General features: G+C 40.3%; 1 protein-coding gene across 1 annotated transcript in view; it reads right to left on the bottom strand.

Moving 5' to 3' along the window:
• The window catches only part of ITGBL1 (integrin subunit beta like 1), a 171,247-nt gene that overhangs the window by 76,546 nt on the left and 69,411 nt on the right, over positions 1–25,290 (bottom strand). Inside the window, exons 4-7 of the mRNA XM_075265344.1 lie at positions 24,380–24,502; positions 21,788–21,928; positions 4,402–4,542; positions 1,911–2,057 (exon numbers count right to left, since the gene is read on the bottom strand). Coding sequence (XP_075121445.1) covers positions 1,911–2,057; positions 4,402–4,542; positions 21,788–21,928; positions 24,380–24,502 — 552 coding nt within the window. The remainder of the gene's footprint in view (positions 1–1,910; positions 2,058–4,401; positions 4,543–21,787; positions 21,929–24,379; positions 24,503–25,290) is intronic.

Genomic DNA, 25,290 nt, shown 5'->3' with positions numbered 1-25,290 from the left:
TTTTCTGGGACAAAGATTCCATTTTGTGCCTTTTTCCTGAAAGTAATGCACACGACCTCCTATATACTGATGCAAATACATGGGTTTGCAGTTTGGTAGCCTAGTCATCAGCTTGGCCGGGCACTGCTGCTGGGTAGTTGCCCAACTCTATTAAACCATACAGAATGAGTCTAAAAGGTATGTATTCTAAAATATCACTGCTGGTCCTAAAGGATCCTTTCTCCTTTACATCTAGCACCAAGGGGAAAAAGCTTCCCCAATGAGATAGATTCCTGCGTATGTTTCTGACATGGTACCCAAACCTAACTGGAATAAAAGGAGTAGTAGTTTCTTCCATAAATTGGCAACAATGAGGCGTCAGTCGTGTGTTGGCTTGGAAGTCTGCTCTGTTTACAGGTTAGGCCGCATACATTATTTATATGATAGAACAATTATCTAAATTTAACATCAATAATAGATATTTAAGTGGCAGCTAAACACAGAAGATAAAGAGTAAACTGTTAAAAAACCAGCACTTTATCCGCTATGATAAGTCTCCTACACGGGATTAAATCTGGCACCATAGTAAGCTACATGGAGGAATAGCTTTAGCAGGTTAAATCAGAACTCGAGTATACTTAAAGCAATTCAGACAAGTGCAGAGAGTGTAAAATAGTTCTTAAAAGTCTAAAAATGTAATCCATTTTCAGTCTTAACAAAAGCTGACGGCATGGGGGAAAGCCTGTCTCAAGTAGGCTGGTGCTCTAGAATGATAAGGTCATGATATTTTTAGAAACAAGGTTGTCTAGAATGAAAAGAGATAATACACAAGAAAACTTTCCAGAACTTCTAATTGTGCCGGACCTGTAAACCAAACCGTATGTGGTATATAGCAATAACAGCAAGCAATGTCATATTTGTTGTGCTGTTTTATCATCCTCATGGACAGTGTCTTATCCTTATGCATTTATGAGTTTGGGAATCCAGTTATTAAACAGGATTGCATTTAGTAAACCCCATTGTAAAATAAATATGTGCACTATACATGATTGTAGTATTTCACTTAATGCAGGATTTCTAACTATTTTTGTGTTTTCTATCCAAGTCTAAAACATTTAATCTATTCAAAGCTTTTGGTCTTTGAACAAATAATATGCTCCACATATATTTGCTCTACAAATAGTAATTTCAGGAACCCTGCAAACCAGTTTGATTTTTTAAAAAGTCAGAAAGATGAAATCCTTACACACAGGACTGTACTGTATTAATACTATAATATAATCCTATGGGTCCATACTGTACCTCTGGGTGCCTCTGGTCTCATATAAAGGTAAAGAAACTTGTGGCATGTTCTATTGGAATGCCATATTATGAAGCTTAAAGGGGTTGTCCCAAAACCCTTTCTCCCACTCCACATTCAACTAGAACACAGCCATGTCGGGTTTTGCTGTCCGCTTGAAAAGTCGGACATCTTTGGGAATGGACACTTAAGGACACCCACGGACAGTAAAAGAACGCATCCAATGTCCATTTAAATCAATGCAAAATTACACGGACACAGCTAGTATCCGCTGCTAATGTCCGCACAAGATTTTGATCGGACATTAGCAGCGGACACTAGCTGTTGGACACTGACAGTAGTCTGAACGCCCCTTTAACCTGTGGAAAACTGTGTTGTAGGACATTAACAGTGAAAGATATGTGTGGTGTATCAATACATGAATAGGATTTTCATAGGTAACTAGTGTAAATAGTCTCCAGTTGCTTTGACTAGATGCATGGCACATTTTTGTGACATCCTCATTAAATACATATATGAAGTGCTATAGTCACCTTTTTATATTGTGCATTCAATATACTGTAGCACATCTGTAAAATCTGGCATACAGTAGTTGTACCATATCAGAAAACTCCTTATCATGTTCACTTACCTCTCCCAGAACATGGCAGAGAGGAGCTTCCCTGGCATCGTTTCTTGCTCTCTTCCACTGACAGGTGGCAGGATCGAGGATGTTCACACTTTCTTCCAGTCCATCCTTCTTTACAGTCACATAGTCCACAATTACATTGTCCATGACCTACAACATAAATCACTATCATCAAGCAAATAATAATGTACAATATAAAATGTCACATAAATGTATAATGTGAATTTGATTTATAATACATTATACAGATCTCCATTGAAAATGTGAGCAATGGATTATACCATGATAATACACAGTCCAGTCACATTAATGTAACCCTTTCCCACCATTTTTGTTATTTGAGAAAAGGTGTGTGTGTGTGTGGGGGGGGGGGGGGTCCATTTTGGTGGCCATTTGAAAAGACACTAGCCATGGCAGCCCCCTCTGCTTCAGAGCTACAGTACAGTCATATTATTATTATTATTATTATTATTTATTTATTTATATAGCACCATTAATTCCATGGTGCTTTACATTTGGGGGTTACATACAATACACAAAATATACAGGTAGATATAATACTAACAGTGACCGACTGGCACAGTGGGGTAGAGGGCCCTGCCCGCGAGGGCTTACAATCTATTTTAAAACCCTGACATCTTCCATAGTATTACAGCATATATCAAGAAGGGGTTAATATAGAAACCTGATCATACATATCCTAGCTCCCCTGAAAGAGATCCCAAAGCTGACTGCACCGGCTTTCTTACTACCGGATGGTAAGAACCACTGCAGGATACAGCTGTTTCAATAGGTAAACAAGAGGATGGTAAATTAACCTATAGAAATCTTTTCTATGAAGCCTGTACACTGTTATGTACAACTTTACACAAATGATCACCGAGCAAAGAAAATGTCTATAGACCGCTGTTCTGGAGGTGTTTGGGTTTAGTTAATGGATTTCTAACTATTACTACTCTCTGACATATTTCAATAACTTAAAAGTTTTACATATTATGTATACAGCTATGGCCCATACATAAATCTGAAAAAAAGGCAAAAGGGCCAGACAAATTTGTTGGCACCTTTTCAAAATTTTGGGTAAATAACTTTATTTTAAGCATGTGATGCTCATTCAAGCTCACCTGTGGAAAGTAACAGGTGTGGGCAATATAAAAATCATACATGAAACCAGATAAAAAGGAGAGAAGTTGACTCAATCTTTGCATCGTGTGTCTGTGTGTGCCACAGTAAGCACGGAGAACAGAAGGAGGAGAAAAGAATTGTCTGAGAAGTTGAGAACCAAAATTGTGGAAAAAATATTAAAAATCTCAATGTTACAAGTCCATCTCCAGAGATCTTGATGTTTCTTTGTCCACAATGCACAACATAATCCTGAAGTTTACAACCCATGGCACTGTAGCTAATCTCCATGAGATCCTACACATTAGGAGAATGGAGGAATGGTCACAGCTGTCCGACAGGATGATAGTGCCCACCAGAAAGTATGGCTACTGTGGAATATATTCCACTATTCTCCATATTTCAAGTCTTTGTTTTTCGTGCCTTCTCTTGGAGCCCCTTCTCAGCCTCAGTGATCGTGTCTTTCTCTTATGCTTATTATTATAATAACGCTGTTTTGTTCTTCTTTGATTTACTGTTTGTATTTTAAAAACAATAACACTTTGTAAGGGAAAAAAACATCCATAAATGGAAGGAAACAAAGTGCTGGAGACCTGGGGAAGTTTGCAAAAGAAGAGTCGTCCAAAATTCCAGTTGAGAGATGTAAGAAAATTGTAGATGGTTCTAGGAAGTGATTGATTCCAGTTATTTTATCCAAAGGGAGTGCAACCGCATATGAAGTTGAGGGTGCCAGTAACTTTATTCGGCCCATTTTTGGAGTTTTGCGTGAAATTATATGGGAGTTGTATCAGCTACAAACTAAGGCATGTAGGATACAAAGCTCTGACATCTAGGGCTGTATTTTATAAGCTTGCATGTTATAGAGGGATTTCATACAGGTATTCACAGGCAAAATGGAAAAATAAATTAATCATGTGCATAAACCATTTACTCAATATTAATGACAAAATACCAGACTGAAAATATTAAAATATTCAAGGAATTACTTAACATGGTATTTCCTGTTGAGACGATTAAATTACATCTTGAGGGATTCTGAATATCTATTAAAAGGTGAAGTAAATGACATTGGTTTTATAATGGGCCTCTGTAATTGCTTTCCATGGCTCTGCTGATGGGATGCAACAGCAAAGGTCCAGGTCTTGCTGACCAATGACATGAGCAGCACAGCACAAACAAATTGTTACCCTGTTATCACTGTCTTCCTGACATGCATTTCCATCAATGTTGGTCCTCTCCAATCTTTTACCAGCTAATAAACTACTAATCATCTTCTAGGAAAAGCAGACATTTCCAAGAGATTAAATCATAATAGGTCAATATTCTTGTACACAACACTAAAAGAAGTACATTCTCAAAAATTGCACCTTACCTGAGCAGAAGTCATCAGAATAGCGATCATAGACTGCCTTACAGTTCCTCTCGTCACATTCACAAGTGTCACCATGAATGTCCCCCCAATCTCCTGTTGGGTCTACATCATGACATGTGCATTCACCACAAATACATGTCCCTTAGAAAAGAAGACAAAAGAAAAGTATTAGTAGTCATAAGTGATATCCAGAATATTTAATAAGCTATTCATAAACTCTTAGAAGATGATACTGGTTATATGTATACTCTGCTATATATTGACAAAATGTCTTGGGTGAAACAGGATTATAATTCTCACTGTCTCTTTTTGCATGAAATAGCGTTACTAAGCATTAACATCAGGGGGTGAGATAAGAGAGAGCAGTATTAGGTCCAGTAATATGTTTTACATACACTAGGATACATAGAACCAACTGTCAAGCTGCTGAACCCATAACACCATATACTTACATAAAAGCCATCCCAATTGGACAAATCCTTCTGAAAGGTATAGAGGGGAATGCAGGTATTAAGGAGAAACCCTGCCTCCTCTATATGATGTCCTCACACAGTGGTAGGCCATATGGACAGAGTCATCCAGGTAAACCTTTGACCTGGGACCCTTGTGTGCATTATATTTGCAGAAATATACAGTATATTTTTCCCACAATGAATGTACTGACAATTCTGAAGTATGGATGCGATATTTCACTAAATGAGCAATGAGAGACTAGCTAATAACATACCATTCATACTATTGAGAGCAAGCCTTTTCTTAACTGAGAAGCCATTACCTTGTTTCTTTACTATCATACTATCAAGTGTCTAAAGATGCCCATACACCCTAGATAGCTGTTGCCCAAATGTTGCTACAACCAACAGCTATTTATCCCAAATCTCATATGCATATGCACACTTGTCATGTTTTTTCAAGGGGGAAGGAGGAATAAGTTATTTACAGACACTTCTAGCTCTCCTTTGAGACCATATGGTAAGCTGTGCCTATGGGGTGCTATGGCCCATAGCCTATGGACTTGCCTGGTAACAGGGGTGCTGTTTGGCTGCTGGTTTTCTTCCCCTATGGGCACTGTGCTCCATTAGTAGCAGTTGCCATGTGGTGCTACACCCACTTGAGTTGGGGTCCGTCCTTCAGAGATTGTTGTGAAGTGGCCACTGGACTTACACACCTTGCTCAAAATGGAAATTAAGAACCTTGTGTTCATTTATGTGTAATTGGATATATTGCAGAATTGCAATTCAGTTCATGTTTTCTATTACTATACTCCATGTAAGTTAAGAGCTATGACTCCTTAGAACTGGCAAATAACAAGGATCTTAGGCATTCATGACCAATAGTAGCAAAAAGTCTTGGTGATGGATACCTAAGGTCCATTAATGTAAATGGGGATCTGTTTATATTGAAATCAATGTGAAAAAACCATATCCATTTTCAGTCAATTTTTTTTGGATAGACACGTGTGAAATACTATGTTTTTGTCTCCTTCAAATAAACCAGAGAGAAATTGATTTTTTTTTAACATTGATCTCTTTGTAAACGGAAAACTGTTTTTTGCATGTGTTAAATATATTTGGTGAACAAGTTGATGTGAATGCACTTTTAATTTAATATGTATCCCCTTCATAGCAATGGTATTCTTTTATGACAGTGGTCTCTTTCAGCTGGAGAGTGGATTCTCTCACACTGCGAAAATTGATCATAAATGGTTTAAAGAATATGTGTTGAAGGCATTGACTTGACCTCCAAATTCTCTAGATTTCAGTTTAAAGAGGACCTTTCACTATCTCAAGCTCTTCATCCTTTAAAGGGGCTCTATCATTGGCAAAAGTCATTTTTAACTAATCACATACTTGCATAACCTTTAGAAAGGCTACTCCACACATACTTTTCGTATGTAAATCACGTCAGTAGTGTCTGAATAAGTCCATCTTTATTCATATGCGAATTAGGTTCTCGGTGCACAGGAAGTTGTCAGCCAGCTCTCCTCTCTATGCTGTGTGCTGTGTATGAGAGCAGGGAGGAGGAGTCAGTAGCAGCCTGTGCTGTATACACAGGAGACAATGCACGGAGAGACTTCCGAAGTACATGGATAAGCTAATTAGCATGTGACTAAAAACGGACTTATTCAAAATCTACTGAGGCAATTTACATACAAAAGGTAGGTGTGGAATAGCCTTTCTAAATGCTATACAAGGATGTGATTAGTTAAAAATGACTTTTGACAATGATAGAGCCCCTTTAATAGGTACCCCTTCACTTATTCTAGTGCATAATTTGTTTCTCTAGCCAGAACCATATACAAGCAATCAGTGCAATTAGTTTGGTACCTGATATGGTAACTAGACTCTCTAATGTCAAGTGGGTGGTCTCAGGCAGGAGCAGGCAAAGGGGTGCAACTCAGACCTCCAAGTCAGACGGCATAAGTGCACAGAATGACACCACTTGCCTGCTCTTGTCTGATGCTACCCACTACACACTGATGGCTCAGGAACTGTGAGATCTAGAGAAAAGAAATCCAACTGTTCCAGAATGAGTAGTATGGCGCCTATTAAAGAATGAAAAGATCTCAAGCTGGTTCAGTCGGTGAAAGGTCCTCTTTAAGCATCTGTTGGATATAATGACAGCAAAGTCTGATCTTGCAATTTACTGTTCTTAAAGGATTTATTACTAAAGTGTTGCTGTCGGATACCAAAGGATTCCTTCAAAGGTCTTCTAAAGTTCAATCCTGAATGGGTCAGAATTGTTTTGGTAGCATAGTATCAGGCAAGTTGTTTTAATATTATAATTAACCAGTGTACAATGCCTGTGTCTGAGAGGCATAACATGAATATCCTGGACCCCAATGCAAAGTCTTTACTAGGCACCTCAAGTATAAAGTATTTTTTATGGCATTGGTCTTTTAATATTTAGAAGAGATAACTCGTGAGCCCCGTAAGGCTCCTGGGCTCAGGTGTAACTCAAGTTATGACCCTGTGATTGTCATATGTCAAAGAGGCTTTATGGCACCCTTGTGGCACGTAGGTCCAAGCATGACTTCTATCTCTCCACCTCTGTGTAAGACAATTATACTACATAAAAGTGATCTAAACTGAAACCCCTATGTAGAATTCTTGAGATCCACTTTTAAAAATGGTCACTTGACAGCAGTAAAGAATACTCCTAGTAGACTTATTTTACCATAGCACCAACCATATTAAGCCGTCCGCTGGTACTGTATATATCTATGGAATTTTTTGGCCATAAAAATACATAAGAACAGTTCTATTCTTTAGGAGGTATTTATACGTGTGTTAAAAGTTAAATTTGTAGAGTAAATTTTGTTTTAGCTGCTGAGTCTTCTTCCCTCGCAGTCCTCAGATGGTGGCAGAGTACTTGAACGACCCTGTTATCCTGATTATTAATTATTTCGGAGGAGAACAGCTGTGGAAGGAGGCTGAGACGTGATCCATGATTGATACTAGCTGTCTACATCACACTTTTATTATGGTTGATTAGATGACAAAGTTAATTTGTTAGTGGTTTGTTATGATGTTATAGTAATACTTTAAGTTACATGGATGTATATTTATCATGTATATAAAAACATAGTTACACTTCATACAGTAAAAGAGAAGCAACATCAAAACCCAAAGAGAATGTGATACTTGTGTGAAAATTATAGGACAGTAGATCATTTACTAATATATTAAAGCAGCTGATAACTTCATTCTTAATCTCTTCACATACAATTACGTACATGTATGCGACTAGGTGTGAAGGGGAGTATGGAGAGGGCTCAGGAGCTGAGCTCTCTCCATACACGGCGAGTGCTAGCTGTGTCATAAAGCCAGCACCTACCGCTAACAGCTGTGATTTGGGCCGACATCGATAACACTTTAGATGCCGCGGAATAGTTTGACCACAGCTTTGATCACAGCTTTTAGAAATGGATACTGGATGTATGACACAGACCCCCGAGTATTATAATCAGAGCCCCAGGGGAGGTGAGGAAACATAATAAACAGTGTTACTCTACCTCTCCGGGATCTGATGTTAAGCAGGCTTCTGGCCTGTATAGTAATGTCTCAGACGTCACGTGGTCTAGAACATTACCATACAAGCCTGAAGCCTGTGCTAGCATTACCATACAGGCCCGAAGCCTGTGCTGGCAGTTCGGGCCTGTATGGTAATGTTCCAGACATCTGCGGTCCAAAGGGAAGAGGCGGAAAATGTGGGAGGAGATCCCCTGTAAGTATTACTGCACAAAATATTACTGCATTGTATTCACTGTAATGTTACCAATAGCAGCCTCCCCCCCTCCTCCTGCTGCCTGAGGCGGACGATCAAAAGATGAATCCCCTCCCCTGGTATTCAGTCCGGGGGGACGGGGGCTATTTTGATCATCCACCTCAGGCAGCAGAGAGGCTAGGTTCACCACTGATAATGATGTTATTGGTGTTGTCATGATATCATGGTGGTCATGATCACTGTATTGTGAGATCACTTCTTATATTACCTCTATACTGTGATATTAATTCACATTGAAATGCCTGTGCTGTAACTTCACTGAGTGTATGATCCCTATTCTGTAACATCACTATGTGCATGATCCCTGAACTGTGATATCACTGTGTGTATAAAACCATAATGATACGATTAATATGAGCATAATCCCTGTGCTGTTGCTGAGTTCATTATCCAATTACAGTAAAATGTTTATATTGGCAGTAGCGTAACTCCTGGGGAAGCAGCGGAGTCAGCTGCCACAGGTCCCAGGACATTAGAGGGCCCGGCGACAGCTGCTACCACTGCGTTTTTGTTTTTTTTAATAGGCCGTTACCGGCTGGATTAACTCCAGCTGGTAATGGCTTATTAAAAACGGGCCCTACTTACTTACCGATCCTGGCAGGAGACGGGATCGGTAAGTGACACCGCGGGCCCGCAAACATCATTATTATACTCAGGGGTCTTTTCAGACCCTCGAGTATAATGATTGAAGGCTCGGGAGAGGTAAGTGAACATACTAAACAGTGTTACTTACCTCTCCATGCTCCGCGAAGGCTTCGGGGCCTACTTCTGTGATGTCTCAGATGTCAAATGACCGGGGCTTACGTCCTTATGCCTTGCGATGCAGGCCCCCAGTCACATGACGTCCCAGACGTCATTGAAGATAGCCGACAGGAGCACAGGGATAGGTAAGTAACTGTGTTTATGTTTGTATCCCCCTCTTGGTCTCCGATTATTATACTCTGGGGTCTAAAAAGACCCCAGAGTATAATAATTGTTAATGGGTGTCCACAATGGAGCAGAATACTGGGTGATGGGGCCACTAAGGGGTATAATACTGAATGATGGGGCCACTATGGGGCATAATACTGACTGAAAGGGCCACTATGGGGTATAATGCTGTGTGCAGGGGAAACTATGGGGCATAATACTGGGTGAAGGGGCCACTATGGGGTATAATGCTGTGTGCAGGGGCAACTATGGTGCATAATAGTGCACACAGGAATGCGGGAGGGGGTTGGTCGGGGTCTTCTGCGTTGGTCGGGGGGCCCATGTCAAAGATTCACCACGGGGCCCCGCCATTCCTAGTTACACCACTGTATATTGGTATAATATACTATGTATAGTATATACTGTACATATTTGGTAGAGGTTTATTTTTATCTTTGGGATTATGATATTTGCTCCACTACCTTTTCTCAAACCAGTGACATCATGTCCAGTAGTCACATGACCATGCTGCAGTTCAGTTCCTTTTCAAACTAATGGGGTTGAGCTGCAGTATCAAGGACTGCACGTATACAATGTATGGCTCTTTAGATGGTAAGTAAAGAATAGGCCACAACAATCAATATTATAGTCCCAGAAAACCCCTATTTTAGGACATTGGCCATGCCCATTCCTTACTTTCTGTATACTTCTATGTTTAAGAAATATATATATATATATATATATATATATATATATATATATATATATATATACTGAAATTTCATGTGTCAAAATGTCAGAAACAACATAAATGCCGATGTGCCAGTGAGAAACTATTAAAATCATTAGCATCTAATTTAATGGCTAATCATTCTATATTTAGCTTCCTGTATTTTAGAAACATCTCCATGTGCAGCCTGGATATTAAATATAGTTCTTCTAAATCTGTATAGAAGCCAAGCTTTTCTTATAATTAAGATGGGAGAGAGCTTTTAACGGCTCTCTGGATAATTTGATGCTCATTCTATAGCAGTTATTGTCAGTGAAGATGTACTTACAAGAGGGCTCTTTAGGGCTTTACAGCAAAAGACCTTTACATCTTAAGTACTGTATTTGTTTGGCAGTAGCAGGGCTGAGATGCTGGGACCTCCTGCTGATTTAGCTGCTCACAGAGGGTAAAGCTTTGAGCAACTGTCTCCAAGAAGAAAGTGAAGTGGATGCCAGGGTGCACCTGAAGACATCTTTAATACTGGGCAGATAGCTGTTTTGCTGCTTGTGCCTTCAGAGGAAAGAGTAGGCACTAGGATGGCAACAGCAACAAAATGGTAGTGACTGGTCTTCCCATAACAGTGAGCAAGCCAGAATGTTGTTCAGATACTGAGCATGCGGACAGGGGAGCAAAGTTCAGGAGCAGATATAGCAGAAATATACACTCATGGGCAAAAAAAATGTTAGATTGCTGCAAAACTAGGCATTCAGTTATGTCTCAGGCAAATATATAAATGATTACAGGTGTGGTGTGTTCATACATCGGTTCTTACCACAAGAGGATGTAAAAGTGCACCCCACACTACCCTATAGAAAGGCTCTCAAAAACTACTTTTGGGTAGTGTACTTTTATGATGAGAGATTATTGACTCATAGACATGCTTCGGTACTATTCCGTTATCGGGCCAGCAGCAGCGCATTTCAGCACCAGCTTTCGGGACAGCAGTTCAGTTCAGCAGCGGGAATTACAATGACATCCGAGGACTGCTGGCCCGATGCTTGTGCCCAGTAGCCAGTACATCAATGACCCCCCCTCCATCTCCTCCTCCTTCCAGTGCTGCCCCCCAGCTCTCCTTACATCTACCCCGTACCCTCTCCCCGCCACATGACTAAGCCGATGCTGGCCCGATGATAGAGGCCGTGCTTGTGTGTAGTAGGCAGTACATCGATCGATGCCCTCATCCTCCTCTTCCTTCCAGTGCTGCCCCCCAGCTCTTCTTACATCTGCCCCGTACCCTCTCCCTGTAATAGGCCTCACCGTAAATCTTGAGCAATGAATGCTACTAGATAGCCGCCGGACGCTGCAGAAAGTTTGTCCCTCCGGCTCGCTGTAGCTCACCGTTCCTATAGTCGGCGTGTTTCTTGTCAGGGCCTGGATTGAGCCCCGGTGTCTTTCCTTTCGGTCTCGGTACTAGCGCTGAGGTGAGGCCTAGTCGTGTGGCGGGGAGAGGGTACGGGGAAGATGTAAGGAGAGCTGGGGGGCAGCACTGGCAGGAGGAGAAGGATGGGGGAGGGGGGTCATCGATGTACTGGTTACTGGGCACAAGCATCGGGCCAGCAGTCCTCGGATGTCATTGTAATTCCCGCTGCTGAACTGCTGTCCCGAAAGCTGCTGCTGAACTGCGCTGCTGCTGGCCCGATAACGGAATAGTACCCATGCTTCTATGATGCACTTAAGACATTTTTAGAGGGCACAGTCCCCTCAGCATCACTATATCCTTTCATTTCTCTAGACAAAATGAAGTCTGAACAAGGTCATAGACCAAAACATCACATATTTTGTGGATTGACAGTAAAATTTAGATTTACTCCATTACCATACATGAGTCCCATAATTGTTTATAATATAACTTTTGGAGTGAGTTCCTCACTAAGTACCATTTAATAAATTGCCATATCAGCAATATTTGTAATAGACTTTTGAGAGGGGGGCATCATTGGACTGAGAAAAGCAGGATGGTCTAGTTTTAGTAGTTGTTGGGAGCAGTGGTTATATGAGTGCAAACACCAAACAAATTCTAGAAGGTCAAGACAGAGCACCAGTAGAGGATCTGAGTTTGGTGAATTTAGAGTTTGAATCGAGAGCAAGGATAGCAGATGCTACATTTTCCATGTCCACCATCCAAACACAGGTGGCATCTTCATTATACAACCCTGTCTCTGCTCAGACCATTTTCAGGCTCCTAACAGAAGGACATTTGGTGTCACAAAGCCCCTTACATGTCCTACTATTGACAGTCAGACACTGTTGTTTTTACTTGCAGAGGTATTGTGAACAAGAAACCTGGACTACTGCAGAATGGAACCGTATTATCTTTAGCAACTAATCCAGAAGATGGCCAAGTTCAAGTATGGAGGTATCATTCTGAGCATTTCAATCCTGCCTTTTCTGTGGAGCCACACACTGTTCCAAGTACTGTTTCGATCTGGGGAGCCATCGCATACAACAGTCGGCCACCCCTACTAGTGATATAAGGGACGTATTACCAGCTCAGCAGTATGTGTGGTACATCCTTAACCCCTTCCCGCCGATGGCACTTTTTGACTTTCTGACCAAGCTCGATTTTTCAAAACTGACATGTGTCACTTTATGTGGAAAGTGACCCCATTTTGAAAACCGCACCCCTCAAAGAATTTATCAAGTGATGTAGTGAGCATTAGTAACCCCGAAGTGAATGTGTAAGCTGTGCGGAGTAAATTGGGTACACCAAATCCTATTTTATTTTCCCACTAGCTCCTATGACACGGACAGGGAAGAGGGGCATTCTGGGGGATCAGCGCTGGTGTATTATCCCTCATAAGCTCTAAATATGGGGGGTCCCCTGAAAACACTCGCACCGCTTACACATTTCCTTCTAGTCGCAGCCACTTATGTTCTAATGATTTGGCGACTTTTAGGGTTTTTGTCTTCACATTGTACAAGCTAGATTTTTATTTTTATTTTCTGGCAATGTGGCCATATGAGGGCTTGTTGTTTGCGGTATTAGATGTGCTTTTCAATGCCACCATTTTGGGCCCTGTAACTTATTGACTACATTTTATTAACTCTTTCTGGGTGGGATGTAAAAGGAAACATCAATTCTGGCATTGCTTTTTAGCATTTATTTTTTTTTCTCGCGCAGTGTACAGCATAAGTAACATGTTACCTTTATTCTGCGGGTCGGTACGGTTACGACGATACCTCATTTATATTATTTTTTAATGCTTTGCTATTTGTGCAGAATAAAATTCAATTTAGGGAAAAAAAATCATTATTTTTGCATTGCCATCTTCTGAAAGGCATAACGTTTTTATTTTTCGCTAGACTTTGCTGGTTGAGGGCTTATTTTTTGTGAGATGACCTCTGCTTTTTATTGGTACCATTTTGGTTTTCATCTGACCATTTGATTACTTTTTATTGAACATTTTGTAAGGGAAAGGTGGTGAATAATCATTATTTTGTGCGGTTTTCTACGTTTTTTTTACGCCGTTCGCCGTTCTGGTTAAATAATGTTTTAATTTTATTGTTCAGGTTATTACGGACGCGGCGATACCAAATATGTAATGTTTTTTTCTATTTTTCTTTATTTTACATAATAAAACATTTTATATGGGGAAAATGGGATTATTGGGGCTTTATTTATTTCTATTTTATTTTAAACTTATTTAAACTTTTTTATTTTTACTTTTTTCTAACTTTTTTTTTCTGTCCCCATGTGGGATTGAAGCAGTGATCGGCTGATCACCGCTTCACTACATATACACTGCAATACACGTGTTACACGTGTATTGCATTGTATAGGAAGCTGTCAGCCTGTGTAGACGCACAGGCTGACAGCTTCATTTACGGCAGGATCAGCCAGGTGCGAGGACGGGGTAAGTGATGGGGCAGACCCGGGGTCACTGATCAGACCCCGGGCTGCCCCCTACGAACACCGGCACCCCCCGAAACCGGTGCGGGGGGTGCCGATCGGCAGCATTTTGAAGCGAAACCCCGGAGGTGCCGGCGGTCATGTTGACCGCCGGCATATCAGGGGTTAACACCCGCGATCGGACCCGGTTCCGACAGCGGGTGTCACGGGGCATTGTCAGCTGTGTATTACGGCTGTCACCCGCAGTGCATGGTGCGCGCACAGTTTCTGTGTGCGCACCATGCATCCGCAGTAATAGTACGGCGGTTTGCGGGAAGCCCTTCCCGGCAGCGCCGTACTATTACGGCGAATGACGGGAAGGGGTTAAAGGGGTTGGCCACTTTCAGACCAATATTGACAAAAAAATGTACAATAGAAAGATATACAATTTTCCAATATACTTTCTGTACCAATTCCTCATAGTTTTCTAGATCTCTGCTTGTGTCATTCATTCTGTTACTTCTAGAGGATAAAACTCTGACCATGGTCATGTGATTTATGGTCCATGGTCATGTGATGAGCACACAGGTGCCGCTCATTACAGTCATAGCTCAATATTCATCTGCCTGGTAATCAGCTGTGTACCTGTGTGCTCGTCACATGACCATGGACCGTAAATCACATGACCATGGACCGTAAATCACATCTTTGTTATGTCAGGACTTACAATTGTCAGTTTTCAGCAGGATAATGCTTGCCCACACACAGCAAGGGTTTCTCAACAATGACTCCATCAGATCACAACAGTTCCTTGATCTGCTCAGCAGCTATATTTATCAGCAATAATTCATTTATGGGCCTAGCTGGGAGGCCAGTTTTGGCAATCTATGACTGTGGAGGATCTACAGGTCCAACTGCAACATCTGTGGTAAAATATGCCACAGAATACTATATGAAAACTGTATGCCTCCATGCCCAACCATATCTCAGCCTGTGTACAAGCTAGAGACTAGGGTTGAGCGATCAGAAGTGGAAAAGATCAGATTCGGATCAGCGATTGAGTAAATTTCAAGATCGCAATCGGAATTCCGACCCGATCTTTTCCTGTGGGATCGAGGTCGGAGATTATTTCAAGATTTGCTCAACCCTCAAGTGACTTTTCCCAAAAGAGAAGCATTGACTAGGCTTGAGGATCGAGATCGGAAAAGATTGTATCCCGATCAGCGATCGAGCAAATTTCACGATCGCGATCAGCTGGAAAATGATCGGAAATCGGATTTTGAAATTGATCAAAGATTGGCTCAACCCTACTAGAGACCATGCAAAAGCATACTAAAGAACTCCCTTCAATTGCACAGCTTATCCTAATAAATGTATTCTTTTACTCTAATGATGTTGGGGGAATGTAGGAATCAGTAGTTACCAGGAGGGCATCAGGTATGTTGACTAAATATTGCTCATGTATGGTATAATTTTAATCCTTGGACAGTGGGTCACTTTAATGAGAGATTTCAGAGTATGTGTCAGTGTAGGGAAAGATAGCAGGAACTGAATCTGAGAAATAAAGAAGCAATTTTTTTCTCTGATGAGATATATTACAGATTATTAAATTTAGTTATACGATTGATTTATACAAAGTTTGTTTAAAACTTAGTGACTATTTAAAGCATACCTAACCTTTCAGCAAACTTTGCAGTAATGAATAGTACAATGTGTGCACAAGAGGAATAACATTATTTCTGGTTATTAAAAAAAAATATTTTCAGCATTTTTTTTGCAGTTTTCCTCTCTACATACCGTCTCTCTAACTTTAAGTTCTCCCTAATTGTGTGGGTGGTGACTAACTGTCTGATGTCTGCCACATACAGACAATACAGGAGAATCTGCTAGTCCTGCATATTTAGCTAAATGAACTTTGCAGGCAGATGATATAGGTTATTACAGAGAAGTACTGACCTGTACCGATGAGAATAAAGCAATTGGGGTGACATAGAAGCTTCATATTTAGCTGTGTATGGTCTATGTTGTTGTCTCTCTTTGTTTGGGCTCCTCCTCACTTTCCCCTGTCTTTCCTCCCCTATTTGTCTTGCTCTATCAATTTTCTCTGATAACATATATTTACTTATAACTTGATTTATGCTGTTTGTTAAAAAGTGACCTTGTAAGGGTTTTTTTCTACTAATTTTTTCTACTAAACCTGTAGTCACACATGCCAGTCCTGTGTCATCCAGTCACTACTTCATTTTTAATTGTACATAAAATTGTACATTAAAAGTATTGTTTTAGGACATTACTTATCTATAATGTCCTATACAATCCTGCTGCTGCTTCTGCCTGCTGAGTGAGAGTGTTAGGGAACAGATTCTCCTCTACTTTCTGTGGACAGTGTATTGGAGACATCATAGTAGCTAGAATAACCCACCAGTTTAGGAAGAACTGAAAGGAGACTGCAAAGGAGAACATGTCTACAAAGTGCAGAATACACTGTACTATTGATTTTGCTAAGTTTGATAAAAATAAGGTTCACTTTAAAGTAGGCTTCTTATTATAAAACAACTTTAAATTGAATAGAAAACACTCAAGTTATATCAGCCTAGGAGAGAAGCTAAGAAACTTTATAATATAGCTTTGTAAAGAAAAATTCCTCCTTATTTATCAAGCTGCTTTCTTTTTTTCCTTTTTTACTCAGTTTGATATTACTCTTCCTCCCTTCCTCCATCTTTCAGCAACTCCTCCCCTTCTCCTCTCCATAGACTTCTAAAGTTAAGTGAAACTCAGAGTCAGAAATGTATTAACTCTTCTGCACAATTTTTTTTATAGATGGATGTTAACGTGGAGCATCTTTGGTGCATGGTCCTTTCTTACATTCTTTGTTCTGCACTTTGTACATTACTTTTTGAGAAAGTGGACAGTGAGCAAGGTGGGCCAGGGCAATAAAACTGGTGTGTGATATACTTTCAATATATGCCAGTTCCTAACCGGTGTAATTTTGAATTCTGGTGCAAGGGAGCGTACCTGATTTATTAAGAAGCTTGAGTGTCTCCATAATTCAGGTATACCCTTGTGTGATTTGGAAACTGTGTTAAGACTATAGGAAATGCAAGCCCTAATAAATTTCCCCCAATTTGTTTGTAAGACTGACAGCTCCTCTCCCCTCTGACTACAGATTCTATTAGTGACATTAGACTGATTAAGCAATTAAGACGTGAGTGAAGCAGCCTGATAAATGGAGAAGGAAGAATGTTCCTTTAATATGATATATGAAAAGGTTTCTTATATTCACTTGGACTACTCATTTATAATTTTAGGTATTGTTATCTGCATATGGCCAGTGCTTTTTGAGCATTATATAGTAAAAATATATTGCAGTGACAACAGGCAACAGGTTTCCTTGATGGGAGGTGGTGTTTTTATAGTTTGTGCCATGTTAGCAAAATTTGCTAGAAACCACCCAATGCAAAATTTAGCCCCTATAGGGGCTTTAAATCTACAACGCTGTTCCATTTTATAATAATAATTTTGTTGCATAGGCAACCTTGAAGGAAAGTGTAATCATAGCTATTTGTAATGCAGAGGAACTACAATGCTATGTAAGAAATCTAGATGACACTTGTAAACTCTGCTAAGATGTCACACTGCAAAAACATACTAATAAATAAATGGACTCTATATAGAAGTGCCCTAGTTTGACGTATGAGGACAAGGACTGACATGAATCGTGACTGATGTAGAAACTATATAGGCACAAAAAAATACATAAAATGAGGATTATTCTTAAGCTGTATTATATTTTCTGCAAAATGGTAAAATGAAAAAGTAAGACTAAAGTATTCAGGTGGTGTAGACAGAATAAGAACGGTGTTATTTGCATAGAAGAGTAAATAGTTCTACAAATGATTTGTTAGAGAATTGCTTAGATGACAATTCCCAAGTAGCTGGTGGAGAATCCTGGAGGAAGGGGCACAAGAGACAGTGAGCCCTAAGCTGAAGCCCCCCACTGTCCCTTCCTCTTGCCAGGCTCTATCCTATGTAATAGGCGGCAACTAGAAGACGATCCCTTCCTATATATAAGATAAGATAAGATAATCCTTTAATAGTCCCACAATGGGGAAATTTCACTGATACAATTTCATAGATGGTACAGTAGTATATAACAAGAGAGAAAAACACATACAAGCTCATGGCAGATAGAGAAATCCTGGGAATCATAGCAACTAAAAAGAAAGAAAACACAGACACACTGCAGGATCATTTAGTTCTCTGTGTGAAGTGATGTTAATAATACAGCCGACTGTGGTTGGAGGACACGAGGAGGGGGGTCACAGCATGTAGATATAACAGGCAAATAAATGTTTTTTTGCAGAGGTGGGGGATATATGCAGCTATCATGATAACATGTGGCAGTTCCTGTGGTATGTGGTGAGATCTCATGCTCACAGATGATAGTTCGGTATCTTGCATCAGCGCTATTGTCCATTAACCACAAAAAAAATGCCCCAAATATCCTTCATCACAAGCCCTCCTCTTCCTTTCTTCTTAGCACTGTGTTCTACTGCCCAGAGAGGTCTGAAGCCATCCAGGTAGACAGGGTGCTGCTCTCTAGCCAAGCTTCCATAAACACATGGGTAGGTGGGTGATGGTAGGTTCCCAGGTTGTAACAGAGTCCCACATGTCCACAGTAAAAGAAAGAAATACCAGTCAGCTGTAGGCATCTTCACACATCAGCAATAGACTCCAAAAATCATCTCCTTGAAAAGAAGAAGTCCACACTTCCATGTAGGTTTCACCTCCATGCCACATGGTGTCCATGCTGTCCTTAGCTCCTGGGGGGGATGGTAACAGGCACATGTGCACATGTCCAGGTCTTAAGTCATTGTTCATGCTTAACAATAGAAACAAAAGGAACAAAATACTCCACAGGATCTTCCATCCAATTTATAGTTGCTAATTCATAGTGCTAGTTTGCTTGGTTATAGGATTCTTGAAGATACAGAGAAAAAGAGTGAAAAAGGAAAGATAAAGGTTGCTCCCAGCTTGGAGCACTGTATCAGGCAGCCAGCCACTCAGGGGGCAGGGGCGATGACACACAAAACGCAGACAAGACAAACAACAACAAAGGGAGGTCAGCTATCCAGGGTTCGGGAACAGTCGAGCAATGCAGTGCCAAATCAAAGTCCAAAAGAATAGTCAATAGGGAAAGCCAGAGGTCAGGATTAAGAATACAAGAAAATTAACAGAAAGAGAAGCCAGCAAGCATGAGGCAATAACAGGCACCAGTATGAATGTGAGCCAAGACTAAATAGGGGAGGATGAACCCGCCCTGAACCTGACAGGAAAGCAGGCTGTCAATAACAGGGCAAGAACAAATGTAACTACTTCATGGACAGAGGCAGACAAGGCAGAATACGGGTGTGGCGTAAATTCAATTAAAGAACTAGAGCCATGTTCACACAGTGCAACCAAAAACTCTAAGCAAGGAACTAAACTGCACACGCCTCCTGCACCGCCGCATGCAAGCCAAGCGAGGCGCAGTGGCCTGAACAGGCAGAGGTGTTACATGATTGTTCTGTAATGTGAAATGTTTTCTAGTTTTACCTTCATCTAATATATATATAACACAGACCCACACCATCCTGCACCTTATCCCCTCTCCACAGCTGCATTGATAGGCAAACTATTTAAAATTCACTTAGCATCTGTAGCAGAACTAAAGGTGTAAATGATTTTACTCAGGCTGTAACCAGCTTTACTTATTTTACATATTTTTGAAGAAATGAGCAGTACAGATGACTGTAAATTATTAACATCTGACATTCCAAATCCAGAGGGTTACTTGAATTTAGTTAGGTAATTTCACAGATTGTAAGATCTTGCAAACAGTTCCATTGTGTGGAGTGACTATTTCTTTGTAATGTATCTTTTGTCTGTACTTGAACCCTACAAATTGTACAGTGCTGAGGAATATGTTGGCGCTATATAAATAAAATGTATTATTATTATTATTAGGTACTGGGAGTTTGATATGATCCTGAACCAATCACTTGACTGACTTGGAGTTTGGGTGAATGGAGAAGTGTGAGTGTCCAGAGGAAATATGTCTTATGTTATTGTATATCAGCAATAATAACAGTACTTAGGAGTCAATGAGCAGCTAAATTAAGACATCTCATGTTGCCATCAAGTGATCCAAGTGTCCAGGGGAATAACTAAAGGATCAAAGGCAACCATTAGCAGCATCCCATATGTACATTTTATCAGGATTTACATTTTACAAGATTTTTAAAAAGTTTCTCTCTCTATCTGGGCCCAAACTGCAATGAATACTTGGCTGCTGATCAATCTGCATAACAATACAGTGTAGATGAATAAAGTGGCTACTGAAGCTGCATTTAATCATATACATAAACTCAGTGTAAATAAAGAGGTGTCTAGTCAAATTACCCTAAAGGGGTGAGACCATAAACTCCAGATAGATATAGGTCCAACAACTGGCACCTGGACCGATGATCTGTACAAAGCTGCTTCCAATGAGGATATACCCACCAGCATGGCCCGGGAGTTCCTCAATGCACCTTTTGCATTAGTGCTTCTTCAAGGGGATGAGCAGATAGAGAGTGCTGATGCAGTGCATATACAATCTTATCTTGGGCATATAATTAGCAACTGGGCAGCACATTTCTCTCTAGAATCCCTTGACAGTTTTGAGATTTCATTGTACCCTGTACAGATTCAAGACACCCTGTGCCATATTCAGCAAAGCAGCCCCAGAACATAACAGAGCCTCCTCCATGTTTCACAGTAGGGACAGTGTTCTTTTCAAAATATGCTTCATTTTTCCATCTGTGAACATAGAGCTGATGTGCCTTGCCAAAAAGTTTGATTTACGTCTCATCTGTCCATAGGGCATTCTGCCAGAAGCTTTGTGGCGTGCCAAATTTTTTAAATTATTATTACTTTTTTCAGATTCAAGTTATTTCTTTGACCATTTTGATTTCTTCTTGCATTAAACCGGGGGGTAGCAACAATTTTGTCCACTTGTGTATATAAAACCACTTTCAAAACTCTTCTGAAACAGACTATGGCTTATCTACATTCTGCTGTCAGATACGTGGTCTAATAGATTAGAGTTGGCATTTCGGTCCTCTCTGTTCCCACAATGCACTGCATTCCAGTAACACAAAACCATTTATATTCTGAGTTTAGCTTTTGACATAAAAAGACAAGAAAACACTAAAACTGGTGCAAGTCTAAAGTAAAGCAAAGGCTTCACCACTACTTAACACTTGAGGCAGTAAGTGTGTGATGTTGTGAATTGTTGTCGTTTTCCTTTCCATAATTTACGCTTTAGCCCTAAGTAAGTAAACTCTTATCCAGAGCCATGTAAATAAACCATGTGTTCATCAATATTTTGCTACCGCGGAATTAACAGAATGATACATTAGCGGCGCTTATTACCTTCTCATGCATAAGGCCTGTTCAGATTGTTCCAGGGGTTATTTATAGACCAGCCAAATGAAGGAAAAACAGATGCAATTATTGTGTAAGACTAATTGAAAGACATACAGATGTGAAGTTCATGAATAATGACACACCTCTGTTGCTGCAGATTTTGCCATCTGGAGATGTGCATCTCTTCTTAATCTCCCATGGGGTGATGTCACACTGGAATTCACATTTATCTCCATGCCAACCAGCCTCACAGTAACAGTTTCCACAGTAACACTTCCCGTGGCCTGCACCCAAAACAAATTTTATACAGTGAGAAAAGAAGGAGCAGATTTTTAAAGGCAGATGCTGTCACAACACATATCGGGTTCTGATATTACCAATGCAGTCTGCATTATGTGCCGTGTAGGAAATAGGCAATTTATTATTATGGTCACTGGAGGGATTTGGGATGCTTTTTTTTTTTTTTTTTTTTTTTTTTTAATGTAGATTGTGAGCCCCACATAGAGCTCACAATGTACATTTTTTCCCCTATCAGTATGTCTTTTTTGGAATATGGGATGGAAATCCATGCAAACACGGGGAGAACATACAAACTCCTTGCAGATGGTTTAGGATTTGGGATGCTTTTGTGTAGGTAAAGTACAGGCTATTCCATAATAGGATAGGACAGAAACTAAAAAGCGGCATCCGGTATCCGATATATACAGTAGATTGAGGAGGAAGCCAATGAAGAGAACTAAGAAAAACCTTGGAGGACAAACCTGCAGCCCAGTATGAATCCAAAAGCATCCGTTCTCCTACAAATGCATCAGCTTTATCCTTTAGTAGGTTTCCTCTTGGGAAATTGTGTTTCTACTTAATGTGCCATGATCTCTCAGGCAGCAGTGTAGCTGAAGTTATATAAAGTCTGTGATCCTGACTTCTAATCCTGAATCTCTTAAATGAGTTGCCTGAAGCTGACAGGCTGCCAACAGTGGCTAAGGCAGAGGCATCATTGTTCAGAATAACCGTACAAGTGGAGAGGCCGGCGTTTGATAGCCTGCACCTCTCGCTCACTAGTTAGTCTCTTTCTCTTGGGCTGAAGTGCTCTAGAAATGACAACATTGATCATACTTGTATTTATCAGATCTAACGTTGTGTTTAGTCAATGCTGCCCGCTACTACAGAAGTAGTTGGAAAAGAAACTTCATTATCCAATGGATAGTCATAAGAAGTGACAAATACGCTCAAAGATAAAACCAGGCTTTACATGGTGGCGGTCTTAACACAGTAAAGGCACATTTTACCACTAAAAGTTGTGTACTAGAAAGGGCACGTTCACATCTGCGCCCGGTCTCCGTTCATACAGGTTTCCGTTTCCTGCACAAAACAGAGCAGGAGACTTAAAGCTGCAGGACTCTTTCAAACCCATTCATTTGAATGAGTTTAAAAGATGTCCGACCGTGAGCGCCAATGAGCGCTCTCTGCCGCAAAACCATTTTTTTTAAACCAGACACAGAGACGGACATGCAGTACTCTGTTTCCGGTTTTAAAAAAACGGTTTTGCGGCCGAGAGCATAAAACCCTCACCGCCGCTCACGGCTGGACCCAGTCTGACAGCTTAGAACGGAGTCTGGGTGCTAGTGTGAACCCAGCATAAGCTAAATATTGTACCTAAATAATTCATTAATTTATAGTCTCTTTAGTAAGTGTTGTAGAGTGTGGCATTCAAATGAATGGGTTTTAAAACTGACCGCCAGCAAGCCTTCCCTTATGCAGTTTCTCTGGGGATTAGGATGGAAACCCCTGGGTGGATAGCAGACGCTAGTGTGAACGCTCCCTAACAGGTATCTGTCTGTCATGCAATGCCACACCTAACAAACAGAAACTGTGTTAATGATGTGAACAGAGCTGCAGTCTTTAGTTTTATTCTATAAAATAATTGACTTTATTCAGCAGGGGAGACTCATTGTTTACACAGATTAAATAGTATTACGTTTAGTATATCACAATACATATTTATTTTTCAATTGACAATGTTAATTCAACAATATCTGTTTACCTCTAGTATATGTATAAATATTTGTTCCTTTTTGCACCGTGGATTATATTTCATAAGTAAATTCAATCCTTTTATATATAAGTAATGCAAAGACACATCAGGTACATCCCAGGAATTCAATAGATGAACTTTTATTTCATGACTTTCCACTATAGTGTATCATAATGTAGAGTCTGCCTCCATCACCAATGGACAAAAACAAAGGTTTTCTGGTATAAATACATGGTGTTGAAGTCAAATACCATTTTTTTCTCTGAAGTCCCTGTTCCCCTTTTTCTGACACTAACACCTGGACATTGCATTGTATTGCAGCTATAAGAGTCTCCACATTTTTTGTAGCTTACCAATAGCATCTCCTCTGCTCCATTGCTGGTATCCCGATCAGTTGCCTGTTTTGATTAAATCTATTTAAGACACTTCTGTTCAGGTCACCATTGCAGCCAATGACTAGTCTCAGTAGTGACATGTACAACACTGGAACAACAGAGTGCCCTCAGCAGTGCCATGCTGTTTGTGCACAGTTTATTGCTGAGGTCAGTGACTGGTTGACCAGACATGATCCAACTATGTACTTATGGGCACAGTCATGCTGAGACAGAAAAGACTTTCACTAGGAATTTACCATAAAGTTGGAAAACATTTGCCTTTGATAAAAAATATATATAGTTTGAGTCAACTAGCTATAATTACATACCTCCACATATCTCTCCAGTTTCATCATCAATACATTCCCTGTCATCACATTCACAAAACTTCCCATATATTAGTCCATTATTTTCAGAGTTCTCACATTTACATCTTCCACAGTGACAAGTGCCTGGAAAAGATAAAGCTGAATTGTGAACTACTCATTTTTAAGAAACCCCATATAAATTAAAGTAGGTCATCGGTTTAGGATAAATAGTCATTTAGCAAACTAAGTTGTATGTGAAGTCTACGTATTGAAATACTACATGCGATCTACAAGCTACATGATACAATCCCACTCTGCTATTCAGTGCTGGGATCATTATCCATGTACTACTACTATTACCAGGTTACATGTAAAAAATATGCAAATCTATTCTCCAGGATGTAATTAGGAGAACAGTGCACTCTGTATGCCGCCCTCTAGAGGGCAGCCTCCTTAACATCATGCATGACTCAGTTAATAAGCCTACTAACATGATGTGGATTTAATTGCCAAATTAGTATTTCTATTCTTTGGCAATTAAATCCGCATCATCTTAGTAGGCTTATTAACTGAGTCATGCATGATCTTAAGGATGCTGCCCTCTAGAGGGCGGCATACAGAGTGCACTGTTCTCCTAATTACATCCTGGAGAATAGATTTGCATATTTTTTACCCAAAATCCCTAGCAAAGCAGGAATGACTTGTAAGTCTCCGTACGCCTATGTAGGTACACACTCTCCCTAATGTGTATGATTATCCCCTGACCCAGGTTACAAGTAGTCAATGCTCTACAGACCACTACAATCTGGCGAGTCAGCGACCATGACGGCCAAAATTCCTATATGCTCAATTTGTCACCAAGCATAGGATGCAGACACTACCCTCGCATAGGTATGTGATTACTGGATCATTACTTACAATGTTGTCAGTGA

This window comes from Leptodactylus fuscus, chromosome 2 (assembly GCF_031893055.1).
Source record: "Leptodactylus fuscus isolate aLepFus1 chromosome 2, aLepFus1.hap2, whole genome shotgun sequence".
NCBI lineage: Eukaryota > Metazoa > Chordata > Amphibia > Anura > Leptodactylidae > Leptodactylus > Leptodactylus fuscus.
This window is presented reverse-complemented; position numbering and strand designations above follow the sequence as displayed.